Source organism: Malus domestica, chromosome 01 (assembly GCF_042453785.1).
Source record: "Malus domestica chromosome 01, GDT2T_hap1".
NCBI classification, from domain to species: Eukaryota; Viridiplantae; Streptophyta; class Magnoliopsida; order Rosales; family Rosaceae; genus Malus; species Malus domestica.
In genome coordinates, this window is record NC_091661.1 from 24753506 (window position 1) to 24778068 (window position 24563).

The 24563-nt window shown below is 38.0% G+C and overlaps 5 protein-coding genes and 1 non-coding gene across 7 annotated transcripts; 2 read left to right on the forward strand and 4 right to left on the reverse strand.

Moving 5' to 3' along the window:
* The first annotated feature begins 366 nt into the window (after positions 1 to 366).
* LOC114824455 (mannose-1-phosphate guanylyltransferase 1-like) lies at positions 367 to 3058 on the forward strand. Its single transcript, XM_029101521.2, has 5 exons — positions 367 to 781; positions 1316 to 1448; positions 1653 to 1715; positions 1798 to 2037; positions 2155 to 3058. The coding sequence occupies exons 2-5, from the start codon at positions 1338 to 1340 to the stop codon at positions 2824 to 2826; spliced, it is 1086 nt and encodes a 361-aa protein (XP_028957354.1). The 5' UTR covers positions 367 to 781; positions 1316 to 1337; the 3' UTR covers positions 2827 to 3058.
* Positions 3059 to 3862: 804 nt separating this feature from the next.
* On the reverse strand, positions 3863 to 7032 carry LOC114824456 (CASP-like protein 5B2). The gene is made up of 3 exons (XM_029101527.2): positions 6547 to 7032; positions 5113 to 5245; positions 3863 to 4357 (listed from the first exon to the last, which is right to left on the reverse strand). Exons 1-3 carry the CDS (start codon positions 6675 to 6677, stop codon positions 4160 to 4162), a joined length of 462 nt encoding a protein of 153 aa, XP_028957360.1. The 5' UTR covers positions 6678 to 7032; the 3' UTR covers positions 3863 to 4159.
* A 1919-nt stretch (positions 7033 to 8951) lies between these two features.
* On the forward strand, positions 8952 to 10811 carry LOC114824458 (uncharacterized protein At2g39795, mitochondrial-like). Of its 2 annotated transcripts, none has more exons than XM_029101530.2 (3): positions 8952 to 9308; positions 9996 to 10339; positions 10438 to 10811. In XM_029101530.2, exons 1-3 carry the CDS (start codon positions 9051 to 9053, stop codon positions 10595 to 10597), a joined length of 762 nt encoding a protein of 253 aa, XP_028957363.1. In that variant the 5' UTR covers positions 8952 to 9050; the 3' UTR covers positions 10598 to 10811. The 2 variants fall into 2 exon arrangements, with proteins under 2 accessions (XP_028957363.1, XP_070675251.1); XM_070819150.1 differs by having other exon boundaries at positions 8965 to 9308; positions 10433 to 10811.
* Positions 10812 to 11105: 294 nt separating this feature from the next.
* On the reverse strand, positions 11106 to 17498 carry LOC114824457 (delta-1-pyrroline-5-carboxylate synthase-like). The gene is made up of 20 exons (XM_029101528.2): positions 17002 to 17498; positions 16636 to 16707; positions 16407 to 16510; positions 16176 to 16278; positions 15743 to 15904; positions 15231 to 15508; positions 14763 to 14913; positions 14442 to 14606; positions 14190 to 14267; positions 13781 to 13870; positions 13353 to 13439; positions 13135 to 13221; positions 12957 to 13053; positions 12728 to 12831; positions 12506 to 12581; positions 12060 to 12210; positions 11904 to 11972; positions 11660 to 11726; positions 11502 to 11572; positions 11106 to 11386 (listed from the first exon to the last, which is right to left on the reverse strand). The coding sequence occupies exons 1-20, from the start codon at positions 17059 to 17061 to the stop codon at positions 11305 to 11307; spliced, it is 2154 nt and encodes a 717-aa protein (XP_028957361.1). The 5' UTR covers positions 17062 to 17498; the 3' UTR covers positions 11106 to 11304.
* Positions 17499 to 19930: 2432 nt separating this feature from the next.
* LOC103406359 (uncharacterized) lies at positions 19931 to 23608 on the reverse strand. The gene is made up of 6 exons (XM_029101537.2): positions 23365 to 23608; positions 22613 to 22655; positions 22423 to 22509; positions 21656 to 21821; positions 20944 to 21220; positions 19931 to 20476 (listed from the first exon to the last, which is right to left on the reverse strand). Exons 1-6 carry the CDS (start codon positions 23416 to 23418, stop codon positions 20285 to 20287), a joined length of 819 nt encoding a protein of 272 aa, XP_028957370.1. The 5' UTR covers positions 23419 to 23608; the 3' UTR covers positions 19931 to 20284.
* A 158-nt stretch (positions 23609 to 23766) lies between these two features.
* On the reverse strand, positions 23767 to 23840 carry TRNAV-CAC (transfer RNA valine (anticodon CAC)). The gene has a single exon. It is a non-coding gene; the product is annotated as a tRNA-Val (tRNA).
* Between the last annotated feature and the right edge of the window lie 723 nt (positions 23841 to 24563).

Below are 24563 nucleotides of genomic sequence, written 5' to 3' on the forward strand. Positions count from 1 at the left end.
TAAAAAAAATCAAATACCGACTTGGTCACGGCAGTTTATGTGTCAGGGTATCAGAAATACTCACAACATTTATTGTATGATTTTTTAGCGCCGAGAATTGAACTTAAAAAATGCCGTGTTAGTTATAAAAAATGAAATAAATCACCGTAAATTACGATTACTATAACTATTCACACCCAAATCCCCTTTTTATCCTTTCCCAATAGAACTCCCTCCCTTTCTAGAATCCATAATTTTCGCCAAAAACAAAAGAATCATACTTTCATACTTTACAGTACAAATTTATCCACAACATAAACAGACGAAAGTACGAAACTACCCCGAAAGTGCGCGTAAGAAAGCCTTAGCTTAGCGCCAGGAGGACGTGGGCCGGTTCCTTTCTACCTAATCCATCTAATTCGGAATTCGAGCAGTTAAAATTTGATCAAACGATTACAAATAAAGAGTTTTTTAAAAATAATTGTAACCGTTTGATCAAATTTTAACGATCATAATTTCAAACTAAATGAATTAGGTGGAGAGGGATCTAGAGAGGTGCTTTCCGAGGACGAGACCCAAAATTTAATAGAAAAACAGAATTAATATTTTAATTTGAGATCCGCCAGAAATCCACGTTCATAATATCTCCCCTCAGCGCGTATAAGTACAAATCCGACGCGGCTGGAAAAACAATACCACTAGCGCCAACTCGCTCTCGACGACCCGATTCCCCACTCGTCCGAGTCCGAACTCGATTTGCGGCGGCGGACTCCGTTCGGGTTCTGATCTGCTGAGATCCGAGGTAATTCAGTGTTCATTGGGCGTCGATTTTGATCGGAAGTTTTTGGCAATGTGTTCGCAATTTTGGATTGAATTGTTCAAAAAGTTGATTAATTTGATTGCTTCGATTCCTAATTTTGCCAATTTCTGGGGTATTTTGAGCTTTGAATTCTTCGTCGAAGTATTTTTTGGATGAATTTCATTTGTAATGTCAGATCTGGTGAAGTTTCTGTGATTAATTGCGCTGGTAATGTCAGCACATAGAGTTTCTATGATTTTTGTTGGAATTTTCCCGATTAAAGTTGCTCAAGCCATACAAAAGGCGCGTATTATATTTGCTTAACGGGGAATTATTTAGCTAGAAAGTAGCTTCTATGGTAGCTGAAGTCTTGAGCTTTTCGGGTTTTCGGATGTCGGTGAACCGGGAATGTGATTTTTTGTGATGATTAATGTGTTTGAGAGGATAAAGAAATGACCTGAATGTTGAACTTAAGAGTGTATTATTACCTGAGTTGAAGTTGCCTGTAAGATTTTCTGACTATATTAATATTACCAGGGAAAGCAGAGGGCATATCAAAATGAAGGCACTTATTCTTGTTGGAGGTTTCGGGACGCGTCTGCGGCCATTGACACTCAGTTTCCCCAAGCCACTTGTTGAGTTTGCTAACAAACCCATGATACTGCATCAGGTACTATTTCTCTAGCAATTGGGAAATGTTTTCTTTTTTCGTTTGATCTAGTGGATTTCCTTTTGTGGAATTATCAAAAACGTCAAAATATAGTGCGTACATCAAATCCCCACTCTTTGTGTTGTATGTATGCGTGCTTTTGTGATCGTATAAATCATGAAATGTTACAATTTTTTGTTTTTGTTTTTGTTTTTTTACTTTCAGATAGAGGCGCTTAAGGCAATAGGTGTGACCGAAGTGGTTCTGGCTATCAATTACCAACCAGAGGTAGGCGAGGTCACCATTTTGTGAAGAGATTCATGCTACCGAAGGTTTCTTTGAATGCTTATGCTCGTTATCATTTCTGCAGGTGATGATGACTTTCTTGAAGGAGTTTGAGGAAAAGGTTGGCATCAAGATCACATGCTCCCAAGAGACCGAGCCCCTTGGCACTGCTGGGCCTCTGGCTCTTGCTAGGGACAAACTGATTGATGATTCTGGCAAGCCCTTCTTTGTCCTTAACAGTGATGTTATCAGCGAGTACCCGTTTAAGCAAATGATTGAATTCCATAAGGGCCATGGAGGAGAAGCTTCCATAATGGTGACCAAGGTAACACTAATTTGTAATTCTACCCGATACTTTGCACCCAGCTTCCTTGGAGCCTTGGAGGCATTTTTGAGACTTTAAGACAAATGTCACTGAAAATAATTTCTTCTTTTCATATAGGTGGATGAGCCATCAAAATATGGTGTGGTGGTTATGGAAGAGTCTACAGGGAAAGTTCAGAAATTTGTAGAGAAACCAAAGTTGTTTGTTGGTAACAAAATCAATGCTGGAATTTACCTGTTGAACCCCTCCGTTCTTGATAAAATTGAACTCAGACCAACCTCAATTGAGAAAGAAGTATTCCCGAAAATCGCAGCAGAGAATAAGCTCTTTGCAATGGTCCTTCCAGGGTTTTGGATGGACATTGGGCAACCAAGGGATTATATTACCGGTCTGAGGCTATACTTGGATTCGTTGAGGAAGAACTCTTCATCCAAGTTGGCCGTAGGCGCCCACATTGTGGGAAACGTTCTGGTGGACGAGACTGCCAAAATTGGCGAGGGGTGCCTGATTGGACCGGATGTTGCAATCGGTCCAGGCTGCGTTATTGAGTCAGGAGTCAGGCTCTCTCGCTGCACAGTAATGCGTGGAGTCCGCATCAAGAACCACGCTTGCATTTCCAGCAGCATCATCGGATGGCACTCCACCGTTGGACAATGGGCTCGCGTAGAGAACATGACCATCCTTGGAGAAGATGTGCACGTGGGCGATGAGATTTACAGCAACGGAGGTGTGGTATTGCCACACAAAGAAATCAAGTCGAGCATTTTGAAGCCGGAAATTGTAATGTAGGGTCGGTGAGAGGTGGTAAGCTACGTTGTTCGATATGTATTTGTTACTTTTATCCTTCCTGTTTCCTTTTTATACAGCGCAAAGGCTCTGCTGCTCCTTCTTTGTGTGTTTTTTTTTTTTGAAGTTTTGGGGTCGTTGTTGTCCTCTGTTACTTGAATTGCTGTGAATTGTGTATGTTTAGTGTATAAAGGAATGAATTTATGAGTGCCTCTCTGGCTGTGTTACTTGTCAATCAAGCTTGAATTCTTTGTTATTATTAATATATGATTTTTTTTTGGGTTATTAAATTAAGTGGCACTTTGATCCGGGAAGATTCCATGATCAAAGTGTCGGCGGCATATATTATGTGAATTGTTTCATTGGCGGACCCAAAACTTGTTCTGTCAAACTCTTTCATATGTGGGGTTTATGCCAGTTGGTCAAAGCAATATGCGGCACGGTTGTGCCTTCCTACCCCCGTTGATTAGAGTAGTTTCGTACCAAGCCTTGCCTGGTGTTTTTTCTTTCTTTTGTCATAGATGATACTATAAAAGAAAAGAGGAGAACTAAGGACAGTTTCGGGTGCATGGGTTAGTGCTCTTAGTCGCTCGATCCTCTGCGGATTCGAATATTCTTCTTTTTCTGGTCCGATCAAACGAGAAAGAGATGTCATGGACCACTTGTCCGTTTCCTCAAACACAAGGCAAATCCTATGACTCATTGACTTGGTCCAAAACTGCAATTATTCTATTGAGCGAGACAGAGAGGCACATAAGTGGAAGTTTAGGCCTTTTTTAGAACCAAATGAAAAGGGAGTTAGGTATTGAAATTATTGTCACACATTTATCTATGACGTGGATGAGCAGCTCACCCATCTAAATCTCCCAGATTTTGACAGACAATGATGCCCTTGATTAAGTGTCACTAATTAAAAGAAAATGCACTAATCAGGGGCAAAATGGGAAATTAAAAATAGAAAAAGACAAAAGGAGAAGCAAGTGTGGTAAAAAACCATGTGAAATTCCACCACACTTTCCGAATTTTCAACCAAATAAAATAAAGCAAAGCAAAGATAACCAATAATATAACGATATGGTTACACTCATGAGAGCTACTTCCATTGCAAAAATTAACACACACGATCATTTTCAAGTCATGGACCCCACACCTGAAGACGGAGAAGGACTTCCATGCAACGGAAATGTCGTGCAGTATCTCAAGGCTACATGCGCGGCTGACTTGAGATACTGCCCAGTGGCATCCCCTTTGTACTGGATTTCGCTCCATATAGGGGCCATAGTTCTCAGACATATTTACAGGGGAGGATTGAAGAATATGTAGAGTTTTGTCAAACTCATACTGCGCCTAACAACCGAAACATGACAATTGACGAAACAGCGAGGAGAAACCATGAGATGAAGGCGAAGGCAACGGCGATTTGGAACTTGCTGCACGGAAGATGCATTGGCCTGCAGTAATTCAAATCTTTTGAGTACAGAACTGTCACCCCCGCTGATGAGCATGCAGCCGCCAATGACAGCGTAGACGTCACCTGCAATTTTCATTTTTGTTAAACATGAATTAATTGATACAGAAATCGCTTCCGTATTTGTACACCGAACCATAAACAGAATCAGAACTCAAAAGTAAACAATCTGTTTAGTAGTGGTAGTGCAATAGCTACAAGAAACGATTAAAGCACAATGAATCTTTATCAATGGCTCCGTACTTGCTGAATGGAAATTTTGACATTCATGCATCAGACCCCAAGTATTAGGATTTAGGAGTTAAAATTATGCCCTCTTAATTTCCAAATATCAAGACATTTTACTGTGAAGGTGATACTTTTTCCAGGAAATGTTAGTAAATATTATGTATTGTATTAGTTTCAAGTGTAGTGAAGGATCCCCGAAAGCTTTACTCATTTCTAAGTTAATCAGTATCCTGAAGATCACACATCAGAAGTGAAGTTTTCAGCTGACCATGTTTTCTCAAACATTTTTAAGCTACTTAGTTGTCCCCGATGATCCAACATTTGTTCCACGTGATCAGGATAAGTTTCAGTTTATAAGTGCATAAATTCTCTGAAAACTTCTCCAAATCACTGGTCCAACATCTCCAGTCCATAAAAAATATGAAAATAATGCATCACCCTTAAAATTAAGGATGCCACACATACTTGTTTCTGAAAACCAAATGCCAAAAACCAATGACTAAATCAGTGCAGAAACTTACCGGATGCCACACATACTTGTTTCTGAAAACCAAATGCCAAAAACCTATGACTAAATCAGTGCAGAAACTTACCCAATCCCCGACAACAAATAGGCTCACTAAAATAGGATTCTGCAAGCTTCTCTTTGACCTCAAAGCATGTAAATCAAGGCAAGCAAGTCCAAAACTCCAAACAACTTGAAGCCCCATTGATGCAATCAAATAACTGCATCCAACAAATGCAGGTAAGAATTTACAACTATTCAAACATTGGTAAAAGAGAAGCTCGTAAACTTCTAACTGTTTATGGGAAAGGACAAAAAGAAGAATCTTATGCCTTGCAGGGACAGCAACCAATAAATTAGCAGATTATAAGTCCTAACACAAGTATGCACCAACGGGTACATAGTGCATGGTATTCAAATAGGCAAAGATACGTGACTCTATTCACGTTAGAAGTTAGACTCGCAAATAACACTCCCCAAGTTCAATGAACACAATTGATCAAGCAATTGAGTTGGGAAGAATCATATTACTTATCAGAACACACAGAAACTAAGGTATGGCTTTATGCAGAGAAAATCAAGTGAATCGCACATGTTAACAGATGAAAGCTAGAAGAAAATTTCCCCGGTTACAATTTCTCAAGAAAACCTCTCTAGAAACGGGAGAATTGAAATCATTTGTTCATAGGGGAAGAAAATCATTCATTGTCCAGAACGATAGGAATGGCTTCATTGACTTGTTGTTAAGTGAGAAAGAGAGAGAGAGAGAGGTGTTATTGGGATGACTTTGAAGGAATGCTGCAAACATAATTATAACTTAAATTCGCCATTGTCGCCGTACAAAGATGCCTAATCATGTTCAGGTTTCTGCAAACAAAATAAGTGGAGCAGTGTACGATTTTAGACTCCTATGTGGAAGGCATAAGTTCAATAGGAGGAGATTGTCCGGAATCTCTTATCTTATCCTTAAAACTGTACAGATTTAAGCTCAGAGGTCAACAAAGGAGGGTAGACGAATTAAACAAATGCCAAGATTAACCATAGAAGAACTCAAGAACCAAGCATACATTGGGAATATTTTTGCTCACCATCCTCAAGTGATGGTGATGCTCACCACCCTATATATCACTGTCAAACGAGTCTAAATTTCGAGATCTGTGTAATGGATAGACATAAGTCTTAAAATTTAAACTCATCCAATGGTGATAAATAGGATGATATTTGAGGGTGGTGAGCAAAAATGCCCCCTTTATTCATCCCCATTAATTTCTATGTAGTTGGTAAAACTGAGCAAGGGAATCCAACCCACGTCAGTGCACCACTTTCCTTTCTAACTAAACCCATTTTTTTTTTCCATCAACGGAGAATTCCAGCTTAGTGAAATTTTGCTACAAATTGAACCAATCCGAAATCGATCAATAAAAACATAAACCATTTCCACATACCCACCAGAGGAGAACAAATTCCATGAAATTTTTAGTTAAAAATGTAAAACAGAAAGAAGGGGGCAAATAATATTTACCAAAATGCAGTGGCATTGAAGAAACCATGAGCAGAGAGCATCACCCCAATAGCAGCAGCAGCAAAACAGCACTGCCCAATTCTCAGTGCCAGCCCACTCACCTTCCCTGGGCTCCCAAACAGCTTCTTCATCCCTTCCCTACCCTTCCCCTCCCTCTCTAGATTTCTCTCTCTCTCCTAACTCAAAAGGACCCTTTTCTGAGTCCTACAAATGAGCCCTAACTTTCATATTACTCCACCATTAATGCAATAAGAGCTCAAGAACTCAACTTTTGGAGGGGAGGCTTAAAATGTGGGACCTTCGGAGATAAAGTTGGGATTTTTAGCAGAAGAAGAAAAAGATGTTTGACATGGGTTGGGAGAAATGGAATGCTCTCATCTATCTCATGAGTCAAAGTCTGAGAGACTGCTTTCCCTCTCTCTCTCTCTCTCTCTCTCTCTCTCTCTCTCTCTCCTATCAAGTATAAAATATAGTTTTGTTGGTTTTCCTTTTGATTTGGGCCCTCAAATGTGAAGAAAGATGCACAAATGAATTGTATTTTTATAGGAGCCCATTGGGTAGATTGCATTTTTTATTAGCCCACACAAAATTTATCTTCTTGTCCCTTTTCCTTGGTGGAGAAGAAGAAACCAAATTTGGGACAATGAATGTTTTTTTATCCAAGTAATAAATTAATGTAACACAAAAGATTAGGAGGATTACATGTGGATGGAATTCTATTGGCTTGAAATGAAGAGGTTGCTGCTAATTTTATTCACATAGAATATTTAGTAGATAGCCACTTAGTACTACGGTCTAGTGGTATTCACTTTTACTTGTAAATGAGAAGTTTTAGGTTCGATTCTCGCCAAAGGTGAATTTGAACCATATTATTGTTAGCTCATTGTGAAACTTAGCCCACTCCTCATCTCCTTGGTGTAGATGATATCGTTTGTTAAAAAAAAAAAATAGTAGCCTATAGTTTGAATCCAAAGTTCACATCAGCGTACTATCTCTTTTGCAGTGAAATTTAATTTCTCTTTTCATAGCTGATTAGATTGAAATATCACTTGAAATAAATAAAGGTATTTTAGCTAAATGGTTATTAAATTGGCACAACTCCTCACTTTGGTCTTAAGATTTGAAATCAAGAGAAGTGGTCCCTAAGTTTGTTCATCAACAATCATTTTTGTTCTTCCGTGAAAAATCTTCATGAAATAAGGATAAAATGACAAAAATACCCTCAATTTAATTAAAGATTAGCCATAATGATTTAACTAAAATGAGGGTATTTTTGTCATTTTATCCTCATTTCATGGTGATTTTGAACGGAATGACCAAAATGATGGGACAAACTCAAGGACCACTTTTGTTGATTTAAAATCTCAATGACCAAAATAAAAAGATATGACAATCTCAAGAATCATTACGACTAAATAAATATATTAAAAAAAATATTGTAAATAAATCGACAACCATTTTATTTTTAGTTTTCAACTTTCGTCAAATTATTTTCTGTAACATTTCATTTTGTTTTGTTCCAACTCTCAGTCCTTATCCTACTTTTCCCCTTCTTTGGCCATAAATTTGTAGTATAGATATATACTCTAATTTTGTTTTAGGAGTGAAATATTGAATAGCCATTTTGTTGTTGTTAAATGCGGACCTGGATCCTCTCCGAGGCAAACCCTCGGGATCCTGCTGAGCGACAAACACGGGCCGTTGGATTTCGATTCAACGACTACAAACAGGTGGTCCCTCTTAAAGTTATAATAATTGTAGCTGTTGGATCGAAATCCAATGGCCCATGTTTATCGCTCAGCAGGATCCTAAGGGTTTGCCTCGGAGAGGATCTAATTCCGTTAAATGCGATCAATAAACAATAGACTTTTGGTAGATAAGAAGTCATTTCTCCTAATCATAATTCCATATATGTACAAAAGTAATTAATTTAATCATAAAAAAAAGCAAGTGACTTTTTATTACCGCGGTGAAAATGTGTTGAGTTATTACATGACGGCGTGAGTTCAAACTCCATCCGTGACTAATTTAACATCTATTCTAACAAAGGTTCTATCAGTGGCTAATCCAACATTTAATCTAACAAAAATCTATCGTTTGACAAAATAAAATATCATAAAAAAAGAAGAAGAAGATTTCAAATATCATGTCCGTTCAATGTACATCGTGCGGTCAGAAATCATTTTAAATATTTTTATTTAAAATTAAATACAAAGGATTTACGAATTCCTATGATCCTTACAAAAAAAATCCGGAAATGATCTTGTTGGCTTGCATGCCAAGTATTTTTCTTTAAAAAAAGTAATTATTGAAACGAAACCCTACTCAAATGCTGACATGTCCACAAAACATTGGTCGCAAAAGTCCATACAATAGATGACACCACAGAGAACAACACCCGCGTCAGTATATAAACTGCCCTAAAACCCCAGAGAGAGAAAGCCCTGTTTCTAAAACCCTAGCTAAACCCTCAGGTCCCTCATCTCTCTTCTCCTCCAAACCAAATGGCTTTCACTTCAATTCTCCGCCGATCGGCCTTCTCCCTGGCCCCACTCGCCAGCCGCCTCGCTCGCGGCCAGAGATCTTACCACGGCGCTGTTGCCACCGCCGCCAACCACTTCAATTTCTCCCGCAAGCCCACTCAACCGAGCCCTTTCGTTCCCACCCATCGATACTACTCGAGCCACAGTTCGGACCAGTCTCTGATCAGGGTCATCGAGTCGGAGATCAAGTGCGCTGAGGAGACCGATGATCTCGACAAGGTGAGGATTTTTAGTTAATTTTCTCTTGCTTTGTGGACTGTTTGGTTTCTGAGAAAATTTTGGGAAATGGGCAAGAATGAGGTTATAGTCGCTCTGTTGTGTTTGGTTTCGTGGATTATGAAAAACTCATATCAATTAAATTGAATAATTGTTTTTGGGAACTGCTAATTTGAAGCGCATTGCAGATATTGTTGGATTTCTTGAGTTAAGAGTTCACATTTTCTTAATTTAGTTAACTTTTAAATTAATTTTGCAATACATCTCAGACTAATGATGGTAAGATTGATCATAAGTTTGTCATCTGTGGCTTTATGTTATTTTACTTGGTTTTGATTTGCCTGTTGAGCGGTATGTTTTTCGAAAAATGGTTTCTTGTGAAAGAACCACATGATCTTCAAATATTAGTAATAGATGTTTTGTGTGTGTGTGTGTGTGTGTGTTTGGATAATCTATTGTTCATGTTGGAATTTGTAAGAAGAATAGGAACAATGGATTATGTGACTGTTTGCACTCGTGATTCGATTCCCGATAGATGTTTGTGTGCATATGTGTAGTTTTGAATGTTTTATCGTTCTGTTTCTCTTCTCGAGCAGTCGGGAAGTGATTTATTACTTGTACTTGAATTATGTGATTCGTTAATGATAAAGTATCACCATGATTATCGCTACTCAAGTGCTGGTTTTGTAGGTTGAGGAGGTTCCATCATCCTTCCCTTTTAAAATTGAAGATACTCCCGGAATCCAAACAGTGACGCTGAAAAGAACATATCAAGGTGAAGACATACAGGTTGAAGTTCACATGCCTGATCTAGTAACTGGTGAGGACGACGACGATGATAACCAGGATGATGACAACGATGAACACGCCAACAAATCCAGCATCCCGTTGGTCGTAACTGTCTCCAAGACTGATGGACCAGTTCTCGAGTTTAGCGTCACTGCTTACCCTGATGAGTTTCAAATTGACAGCTTGGCAGTGAAAAATCCAGAGGATTCTGAGGATCAAATCGCCTACGAGGGGCCTGACTTCCAGTAAGCATCCATCAATTACTAATACTTTTGTAGCATTGATCAAAGATTATTGTTTCGTAATTTTTCTGTGATTGACGCAAATGTCTGTTGTATTGCAGCGATTTGGATGAGAACCTTCAGAAGGCATTCCACAAGTACTTGGAGGTGAGAGGGATCAAGCCCAGCACAACCAATTTCTTGCATGAGTACATGCTCAGCAAGGACAGCAAAGAATATGCAAACTGGTTGCAGCAACTTAAGAGCTTCGTCGAAGCGTAAAACTTTTACCCTAAGACATTATCTGGTAGAAGAGATCGGGAGCACGGTTTGGCCTGCACTTCTGAAACTCCAACTGTTTTTAAGTTAACAGATCATATCAGTAGTTGTAAGACGAATATTATGTAGTTCATTGAAACCTTGAGGATGTGGTCTTTTTGTTGGGGAGGCTTTTGTGCAACACTAATTGCTTTTCATATGAAAATTTCACGCTCGACATCCGGTTCACGTTCTGATCAACGGAATTCAGTTCCGACTGCATTCATCGTAGCCTCGCTTATATTTTCTACTGATGTTCTTCTTCAACGACTTAAAATTTGGATAAAAAACATTTGTGACTTGATGGACGAAAAGAGTGCTTTCAAATTGGCTATTAGCATTTTTCAAGTTGCGCGATAACTAGAGAAATATATTGTCAAAAATTACTTTTTTCAAGTGCCGATAACAATTTTAGTAATCCGGAAGGATCGCCAAAACCTTGGAAATAGCATTAGGTGTATTCAAGACGAGATGAAAGAGCAAGCAAAGAAATGATTTTATTATTTTTCTAGAAGTAAAAAAAAAGAGAGAGATTTTATGAATTTGCGCTGATGTGAGTGGGGATAAAATACACATTATACCAATACATGGTAATTTATTCTCTCCCCCCTTCTCTTTCTCTCTCTCAAAAGTAGGAGATGGGAGATGGACGGTTGCGATTGATGGCAAATTTAGGGCTCAATTGGGAGGTCCTTGTGGGTGTAAGTAACCCCCTTATCACCGTCCACAATTTGTCCATGTCCTCTCAGAATCCTGCACGTCCAATAAAACATCAAAACTCAATATTTTTGTTTTAGGCAAAGCGTTCCTTCAATGTGCTTTTGGTACTTCAAGTGAAAATGTAGTGACATAAACCGAGGTTTCTTACCATCGAGTTGTTAACAGTCCTTCGACTCCTACCGGACCCCGAGCATGAATTCGACTTGTGCTTATCCCGACCTGTAGAGCAAGGGAAGAGAATTAAGTACAAGACTCAAAGGCTTTGACGTATAACTGTCTTTCAGTCACTGCAAGATCATGTTTTACCTCTGCACCAAGTCCAAATCGAGCCCCATCGCAGAATCTTGGGCTTGCATTGTGGAAAACAGCAGCACTGCCAACATATATAACAAGCAACGTCATGTGCCAACGTTAAAGAAGGAACAATTAGGACCATTTTTCTGTTCAACCATTTTAGTCGGCCTAAGTCTGTGTAGCCTTTGAGTACGGAATATTCTGATTGACATGGAAAGCATAGAGCCTCCGGTGAAAAGACGGGAATCATTCATACCTGTCAACTTTACCTAAAAACGCATCCACAGCTTCTTGGTCTTCTGCAATGACGCAATCAGTGTGTGCACTGCAAAACGAGGAAAGAAAAGATAAATGACAGCTTCATACAAGTGATTGACATGTAATCCATCTAAAAAAGGAAATTTTAACGTGCCTTCCATGTTCATGTATATGATCAATTGCTGCATGCACATCGTCAACAAACTCAACAGTGCAAGCCATTGAACTGTACTCATGGTGGAACGAATGTGCCTCAGGAATCCTGAGCAAGACGCTTGCTCTTGGTCCACCATATAAAGTAACACCTGCAAATGATACCCGAGTTTAATTTCTTTAATCCTTCTGATGGCATGTTTCACTAAAACAATTTTTCTTGGCGTCTCTTTAAAACTGCTTCCCAAGCTTGGGTGGGGAGTAACAGAATATTGTTCTGTTGCATGCCCGTGATTGGAAATTTCAGTTATTCTAGTTCTCAACCAGCAAAGGGCAAATGAACAGTATCAAGTATCACCAGGAACTCTGATTGAAAAATTTAGTTACTCTCACCCACCTCAATGCCCTTTTTTCAAAGAAAATAAGTTTTCTTCATGAAAATTGTACCTGCAGTGCGAAGCTCAACAACAAGATCATTAAATGCGGCTGTACTCTTCAAATCATTATGGACTAGAAGTGTTTCCTGAGAATAACACACAACAACAAACTGTTACAAATGATAAACGTGCAACTACAAATGTAAGTTCATAACTTCATAACTGCAGTAGAAAGATTCTGAGATGCCATCAAAAGATATCATCCAGAAATTATAAATTACAGATAAATTACCATTGCATTACACGCTGCTGGATAATCTATTTTTGCATCCAAAACAATTCTCTTTGCCATATCCATATTAGCAGACTTATCAATATACACATGGCATATTCCATCTGCATAGAAAACATGCAGTTGTTCTCTTTACTACAGCAGCCACCATCACATTTTTTCTCACAAAACAAGAATACAGGAAAAATCAGATTGTATATAAATGAAGAATAAAATAAGTATATCTAACCAGCATGACCGAGAACTGGAATCTTGGTCGAATTCTTGACTTGAGAAACCAGTTTATTGCTGCCTCTTGGGATCACAAGATCAATCATGTCATCATGCTGGAAATTAATTTTTTAGTTAGTCCTAGTTATCATCTGAAATTGACCGAGGAATTGGTTATCAGTCTATGCTTTACTCACCTTAAGCAAATCTGGAATCTCTTCTCTTGAAGTCACAAGTCCAATTAGTTTTCCACCAACACTCTCTGGGATGGCTTCGGTGATAATCTACATATTTTTTTTTTTTTTATGAAAAATACTTTTAGTATATTGATTCTTTCACTGACAATGAAAAAGGGAATGCAAACATTATTTGTCTATATATTTTGTACAAACCATTGAAGTGAAAGAAAACAGACCTTGTGCAAAATTGCATTTGATCTCTTAGCCTCCTTTCCCCCCTTCAAGAGAAGCCCATTCCCACTTCGGATTGCTAATGAAGCTATCTATTCAAATCATAAAAGAAAAATACAAAAACCCTTAGGTGTATTATGAGGAAGAAATGCAAGTCTTCCCCAGAACATAAAAGTAATGACAGAGACTCAATATGAACTTCGTGAAATATTTAATATAAAGAACCAATAAATTCTTTCTCAAGGTTCTCGTATAAGGTTCTTAGATGAGATCTGATTTCCAAGCTGTTAGATTACAGATGGTATTGAGCTGCATCTCTCCTGCGATGCATCTCAGTTGTCCACATTTATTTTACACTTTCCACACAAGACAAACAAAATTCATATGAAATAAGATAACATGCAGTTTGATATTCCAAAGTTTCACTGTTTACCTGTACTAGCGCTTCAGGACGAGACTCAAATACAATCAGGAGAACACCCAGTGGGCTTGATGTTTTCTCCAAGACAAGACCATCTGCAAGCTGGAAGGCAAGTGTAACCAACAGAAGCATCACTTACTCGTCAGCACAACAACCGATTACGGTGCTCCATTTGACAAAAGATAAATGATTTTGGTTGCAGATTCTAGACTATGTATTACAGATATGTCAATGACCACAAATATCTCTAAGTAAGAAATTGATTGTGGAGTTAATACTTTGAATTTTCTCTCTCTCTCTCTCTCTCTCTATTGTTTTATTTGTTTGTTTTATATCGTTGTCCACACTCTTGAACCCTGAGCAATGTTGTGTAAGAATATCATAAGCTAGAAATAATGATCCTTATACCGCATTCCCTTACCTCAGTTTTTTTCAAAACACGACCAATTGGATCTTCCATGTTTGCAAGCACACGAATAGACTTTGCAAGGCTTGTAATCTACAGTATGAGCACATGACAGAAAAAAAGTTGAAGGGAACATCAGTTTTGAGAAATAAATACAAAAAGTCTAGTGAGCACATTGTACAGAAAGGTAGTGACCAGTGACAATAATAAAAAAACGAATGTAACTAAACATTTATCTAAAATAGCAAAAGAACTTGGCTCTCTTGCCTTCCCAGGCTTCAGAGCCAGCCGAGATATCAATGATTTTTCATATCCTGCTCGTTGTGCCGCAGAAACATCAGCTTCATTTTCAATGTTGATCAATTTTACATTTGCTTCAAGGGCATCAGCTACATCCAGAAGAATTTTTTTCCTGTCTTCTGAAGTCATGGCCTGTAGAGAAAGCGTCACCAAGTTACTTGTTCTGCTGAACTTAGAGAATATCCATTGCTAAACAATTATGTGAATAAAGAGGGCCAGCGACTGGAACAGTATTTATAAGCAGCAGTAAACATATTTAAACTTTGTAACGGAAGTAAACAAAGCTACCTGAAGCCTTCTGGAACTTTCCCTGGCTGCAACTGCCATCCCTCTTGCATCAATTTCTTTAACTGGTGTCCATAAATTAGCATCTTGGTGAAAGAGGGTACCAATACGTTGCCCTTGAAGGACTTTAGAGATGTTTCCAGCAGCAAACCCACTTAACAAATAAAGAGATTGGTACACGGTCAGGGGAAACATATTGGATTCAGATTGCAACGACCATTAAAAACATAAATAAAAACTACAAGTCCAATTCGATTTAATTTGAAATTTGGAGTATGTGGGACTCTAACTTCTAAGAAAGATGTGGTTTCAACCACCCTCTCTAATCTCATTATCATAAAGTTAAAATAATGATTTTTCTTCTAAACTAGAACGGAATTTTTAAAATATAACATAAAATTATATAGTTAAACTGACGCAACAGAATAACATAGTTTAGCACTCCTGACACAACCAAGTATTGAAACACACCTTGTAATAACAACAGGGATGCCAGCATAAGCTGCATTGACAGCAGCTTTTACTTTAGCAGTCATACCCCCTCTTCCCACTCTAGATTTGTCTCCAAAAGTAATTTCAGTCTGATGCTTCTCCTTTACGTATGTATGGATAAGCTTCGAACGGGGGTCACTTGGAGGCCCGCTGTATAGACCATCAACGTCACTCAAAAGAATAAGAAGATCAGCCTTTAGCTCCAAAGCCAGTAGAGCTGCCAAACTGTCATTATCCCAAAATATACCAGAAGAATCCTGCAATGAGTGGAACACATACCGTGTAAAAACATTTGAGTTCCTTGGTGTTTCGAAAAGGAAAATAAGTATGAGATAGTGTATGTAACATATTGTGTTCATAAGTAGTCCCAATATTTATTGTCTTTCTTCGTAATCCATAGTGGCAAGGCTAAGATTGTGATAGTCCTGCCCATAGAATACCATTACCACAACAAAGTGATATCACACACCAATCATGGAAGAGTATTATACCTCATATGGAGCTTTCCTCGTACTGACTGCGTCGTTTTCATTAAATATAGGAATAACCCTCAGAGATAACAACGATTTCATAGTTTCACCTAGTTGCTTTCTAAAATCTCTATCCCTAAAATCGCTATCTGTTACAAGAAGCTGAGCTGACGACACATCCAACTGCAAGGGAGAACAAATGAGGGTTAGGAAAAAGCAAAAGAAAAACTGAATTGAATGGGGAAATAATTAGAAAACTCATATATCTTAAGATCTATGAGATATAAATCTTAAGATATATATCTTAAAGCGGGAGCCTTGTGCACTGGGTACGACCTTTATATATCTTAAGATCCAGCATTGCTTGTAAGAACTTAAATAACCAAACGTCAAGTCCAAATCAAGGGTTCGATACAGCTTGAGAACAGATTTAAGAGAGGATCTTTGCATTCACCTGACTAAACAACGTATCGTAGAGAGCCATCAGACAGTTCTGTCCAACAGCTGCACACGCCTTCCCGTCAAGTTCAACTTGTGGTTTCTGGAGATCAGCAAAGCTGCAGCAATTCAATAACTATCAATTAGAATCGAAATTTTTCCGGACATAAGAGCCTCTAAAGAACATGTCTTTAAAGTTATCCAAACAACTGGCAGCAATGTCAGTAGTTAAGGACACGATACGAACCTGCTGTTAACTAATTTCCGGTATCTGAGCCGCTGACGGCCGAGGCCCACAGCACCAGATGACACCAATATAATCTCATATCCTTGAGAGTTCAACTCCTTAAGCTGCATTTGGTATCAATTTAACAAATTCCAACCCGCAAAACGCCCGATCGCATAAGCAATCAATAAAATGGTAAACAAAAGAGCAAAAAGGTAAATCAAAGTGCACTGCTGCTCGATTATCATACCTGCTCACAAAGCGCGCCTAATCTTCCAAGAGCAATTCTTCCGTCGTTTCGAGTCACAACGGCAGTCCCAACCTTCATTAATCCAACCAAAACATCAAGAAACATTTATCACATTACTAATCACACTACCAAAACTCTCAAGTTATCAAATTTTCTGCTACAAATGTTTGGGGGAACTAAAATTTCAATAAATATCTACCAAAAAGACTTCAAATTTGCCAAAAAAAAAGCTCATTTGAAGCTCCATTTTAGTTGAAATGGAAATAAAATTACCAATTTTTCGAAAAAGACGACAAAAATTAATTCAGAAATGGAGGAGTTTAGAGAGAGAGAGAGAGAAAGAGATTAATGCGGGAAAATATGTACCTTGAGAACGAGGCGCTTAACGTCTTTGAGGAAACCTCGAGAGCTATCCACTTCCTCCATTTCTGACTCGTGGAGGTCGGCGGCGGCGAGTCAAAACTCAGTCCTGAGAACGAGGCGACTCGGAAGCGCGCTGTTCCCCCCTTTTTTTCGGTTATCTGAAAGAGTAATTTTGGGACGCAGACGTTGCTGGGAGGATATTTATATACGAGAAAACTAATGAAATTAGTTTAAAAATTTTAAGATTTAAAATAAAAATAAAATAAATAGTATTAGAATTAATTTTTTAACGTAAAAATATAATTTTTTATTAAAATAAACTGTATTTATAATTTTTCGTTAAAATTCCTTCTACAGTGAGCAGTAGAGTTGGGGAGGAAGTCAAATAGTCAACCCTCAGCCCCTATCAGCTTTCGCTGCCGCCAATGAGGCGACGTCGTGTGATGGACGATGAGGGGTAGAATGGGAAGTTCGACTAGAAAAGAGAGACGTGTCGGTTTCTGAGGGTCTAGGGTTCGTGAGCTTAAAATAATTAGACGGCGCACGGACGCATGGAGAGGCGGGCAGGAGGCGCGGACAAGACGACAAAAGATGACGAGTACGCCACTGTGATTAGATCCACATTTCGTGCGGTTCTCGGTGTTGCAGGCAAAAGTGTACTACTAAAGGTGATTAATATTGTTCTATTTCAAGAATGACCATGCTCTTTGGATTCTCTTTGTAGGATTTTATAAGTTTTTAAATTGTGTTCGTTTATCATATATCGTGTAATCAGTTTTCGTCAAGTACGGTTTATGTTTAAATTAAATAAAAATATTTAAAATGATTTCTAACCGCATAATGTATGACGAATTGACACGATTTAAGGATTCTCAGGATCCTCATTCCTATTTCAAAGCATTCCAGTTAATATTCTGATGTAATACTATTTCTCTTTATTTGTAAAAACTTTCAAGTTTGGTATGTCCGAGATTAATTTATATGGAATTAGTTTATTGATATGTGTTGTTTCATTTCAATAATTGCCTCGTAGAGCAAAACTGTCTTTAAGATTTCGGGAACCTTGCATAAATTATAAATAAGATTGTTTTGCTTCGATACACTAAACAGGTATTTATTACTTAATCTCACAGAAGCACACATTCATAAAGTTTATTTTCTTTTAAATCAAACACTACTATTATATTACAGATGACGTTTTATTGCAATAGCGAAAATCAATAATGGTTATGCAATTTGGAGTCGTACAATCCCCACTAATGCTCTTTTTCCCTAACAATTAACTATTTCTCTCTAGTGATGAAAAATATCAAAATGATTAAGATTGACCTAATCATGTGGCTAGTCAGACAATTCTACTAAAGTTTCTCTCTTATAAAGTGCTCACGAAATCATACTAAATAGTAAAAATTGAATCCATAATCAGTTTAAAACTTATTTTTCTGACAGATCAGAACGAAATAAAAATTAACCGTTCTAAAAGCATTCCCAAATTCACATCTAAAACATCTATCACCCACAAAACACTTGCCTTGTTTTACTCCACCAAAACAAAGTCATGAAAAGTGGATTCTCTCATTGACACTTGAGAAAAGTTGTCTCCACCAAAATCAAAACAAATATTGAGTTTGTGATCTCAACGAAACCGACACCAACCATGTGTAAGTAACTGTGTACCAATCAAACCAATCTTTCCAAACGCGGCCGAGTTCCCACGTCCCACCTCCACCTCTGTTCCCATCCAAAACTACTTTGTACGATCAATTCGACCTGCAAAGCATTTTTAACTTTTTTAATGAGTGAGGATTCTCGTCTGATTCTATTTGTGAGGATCCCGATGATCCTCAAATCATATTCGTTCATCGTACATTATGCGGTCAGAAACCATTGTAATTTTTTTATTTAAATTGGAGGATCCTCTCTCAAAATCCAAACAAACATGTAACAGTTTTTAAAGGGGCTTAATATCTTTGCAGTGCAGAGTCGACAGGGAAAGGCAAACAGCTGTTGGAGCTGCATCTGTTGCGAACTGTCTGCTTCGATTCACCAATGGTTGCTCACTCCTATTGAGTTTTGTTTATGTGTCGTGTAATTAGCCGTAAAAGTCATGCGTTAGATGGTGGCACGTCTCAAAGATTCAACGACAGCAAAGTTTACCAACCATTGAACGAACTGTATTGTGGGTTCATGATCGTCTGGCTGAGTGGCAATGTGGATGTGTTTGTGCATGTGTGACGTATATTCGTCCGGTTTTCTAGAAAGAAAGATAAGTGTTTGAGGGAAGTGATGTCCGTATTTCATCCCTTTCTGATGCACTCCGTTCTTTTTCTATCACCGTTGGATTTAATAAATCAAAGAAGAATCAAGAGATGTAAACAAAAAGGAAGGGTTAAAGGAGAAAATGAGTGTGTAAATCAACTCTTAGTATGATAGTACTATCATCCTTGTTAATTTTTGGTATATTCTTTAATTTATTCGATCTAACATCCAAAAATTTAGAGGGGGCGGGACTTACTTGCGAGGAGCCGAAAAAACAACGAAAAATTGGTTGAAATGATAAATTTACAAATCTTACTGTTGAAATGATTACTTTTCAATCGATATATCATGATAAATGATTCAATATCTTGTTCATGTTTAATTAATATGTCGTCATTATTTAACTTAGGTCAATTCAGTACTTAAGATTTGTAAATTAATCATTTCAACCCAATTCCCAATAATAAATCAGGGTCATTTTCTAAAGAATGGATAAGAAATCAACTTAAAGTGTAAATACCATAATAACCTCTCTGAAGACATTTATTTACAAACTCAGGTTTGAAGGGGAAAATTGAGAACTTTAACGAAAAACCATATTTTTACACTCAAAAGTCAATCCTGTAACTATTCACTTTACCTTTTATCTTGTCCTTATCGTTTAAACTCAAAGTTTTCAAGTCATTTTCATTAGTTTTCCTAAAATTATAAGATCAAGGAAAAAGCGTGAAATACAAACACCGATTTATGATCTACTTAAGCCAATACAAAAGCAGATAATAAAAGCTTAGTCCTACTCATTAGGGCCAAAGTTCTCTCTTCCAAAGAATTTAATCCACGCCACGGCACTCGCTCTTCATTCGACTCCAATACAACCAAGTGAGTAGTTTGCGGAATATGAACACACAGGAAAACCCCAACTCCAGAGAAGTACTACTCCGGCCAACGTCAAAAAAAAAATCCCAAATCAAGTAAACACAGTTGGTTGAGGTTTCATAATTCAGAGACTGACCGCTCTTAGTAACGCTCATGGAAAGAAGTAGACCTTAAAGAAGATTGCCAGACCCAGTTGCAAGAGAAATGCAGCGATCACCACAATTGAAAGTTCATTCCCCTCCATATTGGACCTGAGATTAAAGGCAACAAAGCAAGCAGAGTACCCGCCAACGAGAAGTATAAAGATCCACCGAAGAGCCTCAACTGGGATAAGCAACAGAAACTGAAAATGTTCCGGTGAAATAGTATCAGATGACGGAATAATAGATTTTATGATATTAATTAGTAGCAGATGACGGAATAATAAATTGTATGATACTAGGTAATAACGTTCCAGCTAAAACAGTGTTCTGCTTGAGAATGAATACACACGTGCCTGGCAGGAAGAAATTCCCCTGCCGAACATCATTTCCCAAAATGTCAATTAATCAGCGCTCAATATCCCCAAGAACCCGGAAGTTGAAACGTTTTAGCCTAAACAGATCAATTTGAGCTTAAAAGAACTTTGGACTAGTCCAGTTCAGCACAAATATTTGAATATTATCGAGAGAGTATTTGCAACTCATCCCAAGGAAGATTACTTATTTCTGCTTTTGGCCTTTCAATGATTATCAATATTCCAACAGAGTAAAAAAAATGGGGTTGCGGGGGGAAGCAATACACAAAAACTAACAAAAGGCAGGTACTTACAGAGGCTGCAATGAAAATGAAGAGAGAGTATCCCCACATACACCAAAAGCGAACTAGGCTGGCATTTGAGGTGCCCATATACTGTATCAAGAAATAGAATGCCAATGGCACCAAAATTGCATAACCGTAGACTGAAAAGGCTGCCATATTCATATAACTGACATTAAAATCCCAAGCAGTACTGCTATCAGTGCGCTTGTCCATGAGGTAGGTGGCACAGTTTCCAAGTGCAGCAAGCACAAACACTAACGTAGTGGAAATCCAGACTAGCCCATATCTACACATTACAGAAACTCACACGAAGAAAGTGAAATGTTAGATGTTCACGTTCCCTCATTTCTGTGCCAATACAAAAACATATTGCCTTCAGATTAGCCTTTGCACAATTTCCTTCATGTGATTACATAACTTTTTCTGATGAGACAATGCAAACTTAAAACTCAAAATCCAAGCTTGCGATGTTACAGAAGAGGACTTTGTATATGTATTTCTCAATTTGTACAAGACACAATCTGACATAATGTTACCAGATTTTAAAACTGAATAAAGCATAAGAGTGACAGTGAGCTCCATTCAAAAGCCTACATGAGAATATCAAACTCTTCAAAGAAACTGAGGCTCATGGTTCTTTCTTTTTTAATATAGAAGTGAAAAAAACATGTACACGAAACAAAAGATAAAGAAATATGGGAAGTAAAGACCAGAAACTCACAGATCAGGGTTGGCATCAATTTTGCTGAAAAAATCTCCAGTATGGGGATATAGAGAACTAAGCATTCTGTTTAAGACAACGTCTGTATCCACATTGAAATATTGTGTGTATGATGCGATATTAAATACTCCCCTCCAGTTGTTGGCTGGTTGTTGCTCAAATGTTTCTGCGTGGATAGACAGAAGAAGAGATCATTAGATACAAAGTAAATAAAGTAGCTGGCATTGCAATTTGCAAATGAAACCTATAAAGAGAATTTACAGAGTTAAGAGAAACAAAAAAGGCAGATTAAATAAACATAGAAAGATAAGAACATATCTTGGGGAAGATAACATGCCAGAACTGTTTCAATCAGTCATAAGAAAGCATAATAACTTTGATCATGTACATAAAAACTCAGGTGCAGTGTCACAAAGATACAAATAATAACATCAATCTGCAATGAAAAAATCAACTAGGGGTGGAAGGAGGTTCTAATCCTCCCACACTCCCCACGAACGGGGTGCAGTTTAGGAAATAGAAAATTACTCCAGATTTTCGTCCGCTGAAAATTAATTAGGTTTCATGCTTTTATAGCACTCAAATTTGACACTCTAGTTTATTCTAGTCTGTTACACATTTATTCTAGTGTCCCTAAAAATCAACCAAAATACAAAATTCACCAGAAAATAAATGAGGATGATTGGTTGACTAAGTTTTGCTTTTTTCTTAAAAACTAAATCTACATATAAAGCACTTGAATGTAAATTGCCATTTGAATGCCATACCACTTGTACTTCCAACAGTTTGATAACCGCCCCCTTTCTCTCCTCGATTATTATTTGGGGGGAAGATTTGCAAATTCGCTTCAGGTGCTGCACGAGTTCAAAAAAAATTCTTTAAAGTAGGAAATAAATAATGATTCCGGTGAACCTTTACTTTGAAGAAGAAAATAGAAAATAATTTAAAGTATAATACCTTCATAACTTGTGGTACCCTTTTCTTTATCTTCAGTAACAGCCTATCAAACCCAAAAGGCAAAAAAAAAGAAGGTAATGCAAAGATATGTGATTTATTCAACATTTCGAGGGAAACCAACTACTACAATTTAAAGAAACTTAGTATAAGCACATATCTAGCAAGTTTGTAGAATGTGGATAGTTAAATAAGCTTGTTCAAAAGGACATGATCCCGAAACGCTTCGAGGGATTCCGCACAGAAATAGTTCCACAGAAAAAAGCTTACCAAACAAATTTCAGCTTCTTTCACAATTGTAAGAAACTAGCTTTATGGGATCATATCCTAATTTCCTAAAATAATCCATGATAATTATAATTAAAAATCGCAACTACTAGTTAGAGAACGGTTGCTCAAATTGGAAATTAGATATATTTAAAAATGGAAATGCATCAAGAAATTATAACTAATTGTAAGAAATTCCTCAAATTCTAAGCTACATATTGCCAGCACAGAAAAGGGGCAAAAATTTAATCAAAAAATGTCGAAACCACTGATTTTCCAGACCTCCAAAATTTTCTTTTCCTTCACTTCTCATTTTCTCGGGAAACAAACAGACTCCAAGATCACTTGGCTTACAAATTACACTCATACAAAGCGAATTTGGATACACCCAATCAGCCATGTACAACCCTACAAGTCCGATTCGACGATTCGCGAATTGGGGAAAAAATAACACAAAAATCAAAAGTAAAATCGATCGGAGAACTTACAGGGACGGAGCCGAGCAAGTGGCTGGTGGGGAGGCCAGCGTAGGACTCGTCCATTTGAGACGGAAACCAAAACGCTGCGTTTTGAGGCTCAGAGAGTCACTGGGCTTGAGATTCCGAGTTCGAGGGATTCGAGTCGGGGGCTGAAACTGAGTCGGAGAGACGAGTCCTAGAAAAGACGTTGCTTTTCGTAATTTGGAAGGAACGCAGAGTACAAGACGACTGACCGGTATTAACTTCCCTCCACGCGTTTCTGTGCGCGCGTTTGCTTAGCTTTCCACCTGTTGCACGTGACTGGATCATAGATACCACGTGAGCTGCTTTGCGGATGGGCTTGTGTTTGATTGGGGTTTAGGCCCATATCGAGGAATTGAAAAAATAATTATAAAATAAATTAAAAAGAAGTGTCTGAGCCCGGGTTCGAACCGGGGACCTCTAGTGTGTGAGACTAGCGTGATAACCGACTACACCACCCAGACATATGCCCATTCAACATCACAATAATTTATATGTACGCATGGAAGTCATGCATCAAAATCTTAGGGCCCTTTTGGCACCTTAATTGGATTCAACTTTTTATACTAGAAAACGATTTTTGAATCACAAACTAATAATTCTCGTTTGGTAGATAATTTAAAAAACTGATCTCAAGAATAACAGAAAAAAATTTGTCTATAGCTCATTAGCTTGGAAACAAAAAAAAGTTAGGTTTTAAAGTTTTTAAACTATGGAAAACACAGTTTCTAAAACAAATTCAGTAGTTCGATCCTCACTATACCATTCTCTCTCAACCTCTCATCTCTCTCTTCAACTCCGGCGCTAGCGCTACTCCGTTGTTGTGCCTTCCCGAGTCGATGTGATAGGAGTTAGGTGCTGGGCTCTGTTAGATATGGTGGTGAAGTAGAGAATCTGATTGGCTAAATGTGGACTAGAGCTTAGAGGAATTGGGGAGATCAATGGAAGGGTAAGGGGTTTTCTGGCGTGGAAGGTGTCAACGCCGGCGTAGAGAAGGTGGGGAAGGGAGCCGCGAATGGAGGTCACTTACCTGACCAAGACCATGAAGCTTATAGGTCTATGTTTCGCATCCCAGGCAATTTGAGATCGACATGCGTGTCTATGATTCTTTTTAATTTCAATTTTGTAGTTGTCAACGTTTTAAATCATTTCATACCAAACAAGTTTTTTAGTCTTCTGAAAAATTA